The sequence below is a fragment of the Frankliniella occidentalis genome, unplaced genomic scaffold, assembly GCF_000697945.3.
Source record: "Frankliniella occidentalis isolate FOCC.00 unplaced genomic scaffold, Focc_3.1 Scaffold510, whole genome shotgun sequence".
NCBI classification, from domain to species: domain Eukaryota; kingdom Metazoa; phylum Arthropoda; class Insecta; order Thysanoptera; family Thripidae; genus Frankliniella; species Frankliniella occidentalis.
The window spans coordinates 16435-24940 of record NW_026267627.1 but is presented as its reverse complement, the minus strand read 5'-3'; the positions used below and the strand labels follow the sequence as shown (position 1 = coordinate 24940).

At 50.2% G+C, this 8506-nt stretch overlaps 1 protein-coding gene across 1 annotated transcript; it reads left to right on the top strand.

Moving 5' to 3' along the window:
- The first annotated feature begins 4331 nt into the window (after positions 1–4331).
- On the top strand, positions 4332–7749 carry LOC113215459 (uncharacterized). The gene is made up of 3 exons (XM_026435093.2): positions 4332–4480; positions 4591–6695; positions 7268–7749. Exons 1-3 carry the CDS (start codon positions 4332–4334, stop codon positions 7747–7749), a joined length of 2736 nt encoding a protein of 911 aa, XP_026290878.2.
- The last annotated feature ends 757 nt before the right edge of the window (positions 7750–8506 follow it).

Here is an 8506-nt window from a genome sequence, read left to right as displayed (position 1 = left end):
GCTCCTAGTCGCCCCATCACCCCACCGGCCAGGCCCCCAACAGCCCAGCTGCCGGGCAATTTGGCGCTAGTAAAGCCCATGGGGGTGGTCCCCCAAAACCCCCCGCGAAATGAACAGCCAGTGCCCCGCCAGGCTATTTTGCACGTAAGTTGTGTTTGTTTTTATTTATTATTATTTTTAAATTGCTGAGAAAATAATGTCAGTTTAGTAAACTCAGATTTTAATCTTACATTTCAGAACCCTCCTGACTATGATACCAAGCTCTTTGAGAGGATGGCTCGAGGGACTTTAGATGAGAGAAGGAAGGCAGCTTATGAACATTACTTGGCGCAAAAAGCGGCCGAGAAAAAAATGAAGAGGAAGAGGAGGAACGATGAAACTGAGAAGAAGGATAAGAAGAAGAAGAAGTAGTGTGCTTAATTGCCTTTTTTTTTACTTTGCTGTGTTTTGTATCTATTAAGATTGTCATTTTTTTATTTTTTTTTAATGCATAAGTTTGTGCATTTTACTTGATTGCCATATTTTTAAACAGTGTATTTTACAACGAAGATTGTATGTAATCTTTCCATTTTGAAATACTGCCATCTTTTAAAAGAGTCTATTTTTTTTTTTCTTGATCAACAAAAGATTGTATGTAATCTGTCTATTATGAAAATATTGTTTGTGTGTTTTTTTTTAACTTAATTGACATCTTTTTAAAGAAATGCCACAAGCATCAATTTGTGTTATCATTTGCATTACTTTTTCCCTCTGTAGAATGATGTGATGAAAGGGAGACTGATTCTGTTCAGCTTTGACGTAACTGGAGTGTGCATCAAGTTCGTTTATTATGGGAGTGTATTGATTATAAATGAAACAATCATTTTTTTATGAGGGTTTTTTAAAATGTTTTATTAGTTTTGTATTTTGTTTTTATTTTTTATGTCAGCACTTGTGAGTCTCACTGCCTCATAGCTGAAAACAGTTTTTCTTTAATGAAACTTATTTGATAGCAAACAAGCTCAGTCAAAAGTGTTCGGGGAAATAGAGTGTCTGTGTTGCTAAATGCCTCAGATAGGAGTGAATCTGACTCCTCGTACTTGATGTTCAGAATTTTAGTGGGGTTGTCATAACCCTTTTGGACACAAGTGTTTTTAACTTGTTCAAGTAGGTTAGGAAAATATGTTGTGGCACTTCACTTAGTGTAGTATTGATAATCTCTCTTGCTCTGAACAACATTTTCCACGAGCTAGCAGCCAAGAATAATTTTATGGGGTTGTTTTCTCTTGTGATGCAAACTGTGGTCCACTCAGGTTTAGTTTCATTGACTTTAATGCTCAGAAGTAAGCTGCCAATAGGTAGAGCAGTTACATGTGCCTGAGAAGTTAGCAGGGAGAGGATGTGTGTGTGGATTTCTGATGAAATGAGAACATTTAATTCATCAATTGAAAGTCGAACCCAGGGACGATTCCTTTTTGTGTTTTGTTCTCCCATTACCATGGCATATGGAGTAAATGTGAGAGCATCCACACCCAGTCTCACCAATTTGCTACTGTTTTTAGTCAGTTTAATGTCTTTGGACAGGACTTCCAAGGGAAAACAAGCAGCCTCATCAAATTTGCTTTTGAGAGGCACAGAAATCAAAGTCTTGTTCTCAACGGGGGGATTTATCTGTCCCATTGTTTGATCAAGTGCAGCCTGGTCGAATGCCTTGTTACAGATGGCGTCAAGATCAAACGACAGTGACTGTGAGTCAACAGGGGTGGAACCAGACTGTATGAGGGGTGTCTGAGGTGGGGCTGTAACCTGGGCAAGGTCAGGGAGAGGGGCGGATCCAGGTAACTGCCCAAAGACAAGGGGTGCAGGGCCTGAACTTTGTTGCTCAAGGGGAGGAGCAGAGGGTGCGTCCAGGGTGAGCGGAGCCGAGGGTTGAGTCATAAGAAGATACGTGTTGGGACCATAGTCGCCCTCATCCTGACCCAAGAGATCAAAGTCGTCATCGGGGTTGAAATTTTCAACCAGCTCCTGAAGCTGTGAGCGCTTCTTGCGAGGCGGCGCTGCGCCGAAGTCGATACGCCGTTTAGATCCCAAGGAGAGTCGCTTGGATGTCATGATGAAAGGAGAGAGTAGTGTATCAAGTGAGAAGCCGAAGCAAAGTGATACTGGATCTGTGATCGAGCTCTGATTATATACTAGCGCCTCGTCGCCTGCAGTTGCCTGCAGCGCCACCTATTGGCGGCTGCTCGAACTAAACAGGTGCGCAGCTGGCGCGCGCTGGCTGCGCAGTCCGCAGGTCGCCGTCGTATCCGCGAACTTGTTTGAACACGTCGATGCACAACGGGTGCGCGTTGGTTGCACACCTACCCGTCAAGACATGTCGGGGTCCGCCGCCACGCCGCCCCACGCCGCCGCCCCACGCCCCGCGCCGCCCCGGCCTCGCTGCGTCGCGAGGTCCGCCGCCGCCCCCCGCGCCGCCCCGGCCGTGACGAGCCGCACCACTTCGGGCGTAGTGGGGGGCGAGCGCGCCCGCTGCGCAGTCTGCGTGTGCCGTAGCAGCCGCGAGCATGTCTGAACAAGTGGGTGCGCAGCAGGCGCGCGCCAGCTGCGCACCTGTTTAGTTCGAGCAGTCGCCGATAGGTGGCGCTGCAGGCAACTGCAGGCGGTGAGGCGCGGGTATATAATCAGAGCGCGGCCGCTGAGCCATCATCACTTCGCTTCGGCGCTTCGACGGCTCTCCTTGGACTTCGCGGTGGACAACGGCTCTCTTGGACTTTGCGGCGGACGACGGCTCTCCTGGACTTTGCGGAGGACGACGGCTCTCCCCGACTTCGCGGCGGACGACGGCTGAGGACAACGTGGAGGGTCATGGCGACTAAACTGCCTTTTTAAAGGCGACGCTGCAAAAAGACTAACCAGACTGCCTTTTTTAAGGCAACCCTCCAAAAGACTAACTTCTGTCTTTTTTAAGGCAAACACTCAAAGACTCATTTTACAACCGCTAGGGCGCGCACGGGGTGGCACAATGGAGTCCGACATCAATCAGATCCTAGACGAATGGGAAAATGGGTGCTTTTTCACAGATCAGTACATGTCAGAAGCATACACCACCCTCTTGGGATCTCTGATTGGCTCCTCTGCTGAGGATCGTGCTGATCACCGCCTTGTTCATTTTTTGGCCGCAGGGTATCACGCTTACCTCAGGGATCAAATGGATGCCGATCCCCACGCTAAGCTCACTTATGACCTCGCTCTGTCCATGGTAGGTGGTGGTGGTGCAGCTGACACATCCGTCTCGCCACCGCACCGCCCCACCCCCTCCCCACCCCCTGTTACGCCACGCAATGCAACTCAACCAGACTCTCCTCAGCCAGGGCCTTCTCGATCCCCTGTTGCGTCCAAGCGACAAAGGGAAGAAGAAGAAGGGGAGGAAGGGGAGGACGCTAGCAATGTCCCCACCCTTCCTTCGAGTCTTACAATCACGAGAGCGCGAATTCAAGCGTTTCAATAAAACCAAGTTTCGAGAAGAAGTCATTGCCATTCGGGGTTTAGGTGCCTCTCTCCCCGAAGAAGACACTATGGTTTCAATGTTTGATGAGATCATTCAGAGGCAAAGAGATGCGGTTGGGGCAAGGGACACTGACAAAGTCATTTTGGAGATTCAGAACAGTGAAAATGAGGAAAACCCCATCTGGCTCTCTCTGAGAAATTCTGATCAGTTGAATGGCCAGGTCGTCCTTGACAGGATTTCCAGAGTTCTCAATTCAAATCAGGACTTTATGGTAGACGGTCAGCTCTGGGTGTCCTATATATACATACCTATGCCACACCCCGGAGGCAGGCGGACCAATCGTGTGCCTAATGAAAGTACCGAACAGTGGCTTCAGAGGAAAATTGACGCATCAACTATATGGTCTCCCTCTAACACCAATGACTCCATGTGTCTCACGCGGAGTGTGGCTGTAGCCATTGCACGCGGAGGCATGACGAGAAATGCACTTTACAAAATGAAGAAGGCAGGGTCTGATCTTCAGAGGGATGAGGCTAAGCGTCTGTGTGCTCTTGCACACATTCTAGAAAATCGCCCCGCGGGCATCGAGGAGGTCAGGAAGTTGCTACCTGACCACCGCCTCTGTGTTTTCACAAACAAAACAGGGGAATAGGAATACAAGGGGCCTCACACAGCCACCCGCAAAAACATTTACTTGCTACTCCATGGGGGACATTTTCACGCCATCTTCTCGCCATGCCAGGCTTTTGAGTTTAGATTTGTTTGCGAACGCTGTGTGACTTTCTTCAACAATGAGGGCTCACTCAAATGCCCTGGATCGTGCTGGCGCTGCTTTGGACCCACGATGCACGAGGGTAATGCTCTGACACGTTGTCCTGATTGCCTCCATCAGTTTTCGGGGAATGAATGTCTGCAGACTCACAAGACACTGAAGCTCCCTCGTAGTGAGCTCACAAAATGTCAGGCATTTAAGTTTTGTGGGGGTTGCAAAAGGTGCTTTTCGCTCAGGCGGGGGCAGACACACGAGTGCGGGAACGTGTATTGCAAGCTGTGCAAGAAAAACGTACCCGAGAACCACTTATGTTATATGCAAAATTGGACAGAAAACCAAAAAGGCCAAAAGTTAAATATGTAAACTTGTACTTCGATCTTGAGACTTCTCAGGCGACCCCTGTGGAGGGAAAACCAGGCACCTTTGAGCACAAACCTGTTTTGCTTGTCTCTCAGGCTGTCTGTGACGACTGTGCACATATTGAACAGAATGACTATTTCTGCCCGACATGCAAAACTCGCCAACAAATTTTTCATAACTTGGATGAACAGAATATTGATGTCATTGCCCAATTCATCAACTATCTGCAGTCATTCGGCCCCAAAACAGAGCTGTTACTTATGACCCATAATGGCCGGAGCTTCGACTTTGTGTTCTTCATCCAGGAAATAATTTCCCGGTCACTGAAAGTAGACATCATACTGCAGGGTGCAAAAATTATAAGCATGACTGTACGAGGGACATGGAAATTTATTGACTCGCTCTCATTCCTACCTATGCCACTCAGTGCAATGCCGAAATCTTTCGGACTGCATGAACTCAAGAAAGGCTGGTTTCCTTTCCTAGCCATAAAACCCGAATATTTCAATTATGAGGGCCCCATGCTTCCAAAGAGTGAATACTGCATCGGCACTATGAAAAGTAAAGCCGCGGAAGAGTTTAATGCATGGCATGATCAGCAGGTCGCTGAAAACACAGTATTCAATTTTAGACAAGAGCTTTTGGCATACTGCATATCAGATGTTACAATACTCCGCCAGGCATGCCACGCATTCAGGCAGCTCTTCGAACAGACAGCAGGATTTGATCCCATGTTCAGCTGTATCGCGCTGAGCCGTGCGTGTATGGCAGCATACAGGAGAAACTTCCTTAAGCAAGATACCATCGGCATGGTCCCACCTGAGGGTTACCACGGCCGTGGAAAGCAAAGCCATATGGCTCTCCAGTGGCTTGACTACGAATCACACCCTCTTGGACAGGTTATTCAAACTATTTACAGTCACAGGGAAGTTTCAGTGCTGGGTCGACGCATGGATGGGTACATTGAAATCACTCTACCTTCCGGGCGAATAGAGAAACGTATCTATCAGTTTCACGGAGATTATTGGCATCAGTGCCCCCAACACCTCCCAGCCACAGAGGGCAGTGGGGAGAACCGCTATGCAAATACCATAAAGACGACAGAGTTGTTTCGCGAAGCCGGTTACAAAGTGATTGAGAAGTGGGAATGTTCCTTCAAACATGACCTTGAACATAGTCCACAAGTGAAGGCTTACTTCCAAACACACCCCACGACTCGTGTCACGCCCCTCAGATTGCGAGATGCCCTGGCGGGTGGCCGCACAAGTGCCATGAAGTGGTACTACAAGGCCGACCTAGCAAAAGGCGAGAAAATTATGTTGGTTGACGTAGTGTCTGAATACCCCAATGCTAATCTCAGAGGCAGCTATCCATTTGGGCATCCTACTCTGTACCTACAAGGCAATCCAAACATGCCTCCGGTTGACCAATGGAATGGGGTTGTCAAGTGCACGGTCTTACCGCCTTGTGACATGTTTGTCCCTCTGTTGCCCTACAGAGCCTGTGGGCGTTTGATGTTTCCCTTGTGCAGAACATGCGTGGAGACCCTCAGTGAGGACAAGTGCCAGCATGACGATCCTAAGGACCGCCAACTTACTGACACATGGTGCTCTCCTGAGCTTGTCCTAGCCATTCAAGAAAAGGGATATCAGCTGATATCTGTTCACGAGGTTTATCAGTATCCCTCAACTATGCAATTCGACCCCAAGACAGACACCGACGGCCTTTTCTCTGCCTATGTGAGGTGCTTCATGGCACTTAAACTGCAAGCTAGCGGCTGGCCTGCCGGCTGTGTCACTCCTGAAGACAAGCAAAAGATCATGGAAGACGTGAAGAAATGCGATGGCATTACTATCGACCCTGACCTGGTTGAAAAGAACGGGCCTATTCGACAACTCAGTAAATTGTTCCTTAACAGTTTCTGGGGAAAGTTTGGGGAGCGAACTTGCCGTCCTAAGACTGAGTTCATTTACAACTATGCAGACCTCATGGAGATAGTGACCGATCCTGTTAAGGAAGTCACAGCACTGGTTCCTATTGGGGAAAACTGTCTACAAGTTACGTGGATGCCACAGAGTTGTGCGCGCGAGGCAAAATCTTGCCTCGCGCTGCCTCGCGGCCGTGCACCAGCTTGGCTCGCCTCGCGCTCGCTCCCCGAAGCTCTGCGAGCCTCGCCCGCCCGGCGAGCCTTGCCGAACAACGAGGCAGCAACAAGGCAGGCCGAGACACGCAGAGCGTAGCTGGAGATGACCAGTGGCCACCTCACACCTTTCCCGCCAAACTATCGGTGCTGCCATTTGCAAGCCACGCAAAAACGAGGGTGGCAGCGAGTGGCGCCCGGAGCGCGAGCCACGGTCACTCGCAGCTTGGCGAGGCAGGCTGCCTCGCGCGGTCCAGTCCCGAAGAGGCCCGAAGAGGCAAGCGCTCTCCGAAGGCGCTTGCCTCGCGGACAAATCGGCGAGGCAGCGCGAGGCAAATCTTGCCTCGCGTGCACAACTCTGGGATGCCAGTGGAAGATTCTGATGAATCACTCCCCTCCTCGTCACTCCTTCACGCGGCATTCACCACTTGTTTTGACAGGCTCCAGCTGTTCAAATACCTAGACAGGGTGCAAGACCGCGCAATCTACTGTGATACCGATTCTGTAGGATACATAAGCCGCCGTGGTGAGGATGACCTACAACTGGGTTCTCACTTAGGTGATCTCACTGACCAGATTGTCGAGGATCATGGAGAAAATTCCTACATTTTGGAATTCCTGGCCGGGAGACCAAAAAACTACGCTTACAAGGTCGCGAAGAACGGCGACCCGAACAACATAAAGGTGTGCATCAAGGTGCGCGGTGTCAGTATCAACACGTCCTGTGAAGATATCGTCACATTTGACAAACTAAAGGAAATGGTAAGGGGAAAAAGAGAGAAAGTTCTTGTCCCTATTCCAAAGCAAATAGCTAGACTACCAGCATGGAAGATTGTGACACGAGCCACATCCAAAACATGGCAGGCCGTCAACAAGAAACGGCGCAGGGTAGATCTGGGCAATACCGTTCCACACGGTTATACAGCTTGGCAAGGGGACCAAGATGACCAGGAACTGCTTGAGGTTCTAGACGAACTGGCTCATAGCTAAGGTGGACCCATCTTCCTATTTTTTTTTTCGCGCATGGGAGAAGCAGGCAGGCCCTATAAAAAGAGACACACACACTGCGTAGTATCAGTCTTGAAAATGGAGGCTCCTGCCACAAAAGCCGGAATAACTGTTATATTTTGTACTTTGTGGCTGCTGCTCCGCGCTGCCCAGCTGCGCTCCGTCCACCTGTTCTATTTCACTGACGTCACCGAGCAGCTGGTCTCGTCCGGGCGGTCTCAGGTGGAGAAGCTGTTCATCGGGGACGAGCAGGAGGTTTCCATGTCCTTCATCCCGTCTTCGCGCGCTGCCCTCGCTGCCCGCCCTGCGGCTGGCGCTCCGCGTCAACTTAATCAAGGCCGAGCTGCACGAGCTGCTCACAGAACCACGCCCGAAACGGCGCCAGCCCTGCGGATCCTCCAGCTGAGGCTACACCCCCACGTGGACTGTTCACGCCACCACCACCTGCTCGGCCCAGCAGCAGCCCGGCACTACATGATGCGCAGGCCGCACCCCTTTGAGTGGCTCCTCCGTCTCTGATGGTGATGCAGCCTTCCGTCTGCGATTCAAGAGGTTCCGGAACATCGCGCAGGTGTCGTCCGAGCCGGCCTGAGTAGTGAGTGCACGAAGTTCGAGTGTTGCTGGTCGCGTACCTGAGCGCACTGCTCCACGTCGCGACCTCATCCCACTCGAAAACGAAAGTGGAATCTAAGTCGATTTCGCCATTTCCACATCGATTCGACGTCATTTTGACAGCGTT

Bases quoted from the DNA above. Each gene is read 5' to 3' on its own strand.
- LOC113215459 (XM_026435093.2), top strand. From the start codon at position 4,332: ATGCACGAGGGTAATGCTCTGACACGTTGTCCTGATTGCCTCCATCAG. The intron at 4,481-4,590 runs GTGCTTTTCGCT...AAAATTGGACAG, and splicing joins TTTTGTGGGGGTTGCAAAAG to AAAACCAAAAAGGCCAAAAG. The intron at 6,696-7,267 runs GTTGTGCGCGCG...CCGATTCTGTAG, and splicing joins AGTTACGTGGATGCCACAGA to GATACATAAGCCGCCGTGGT.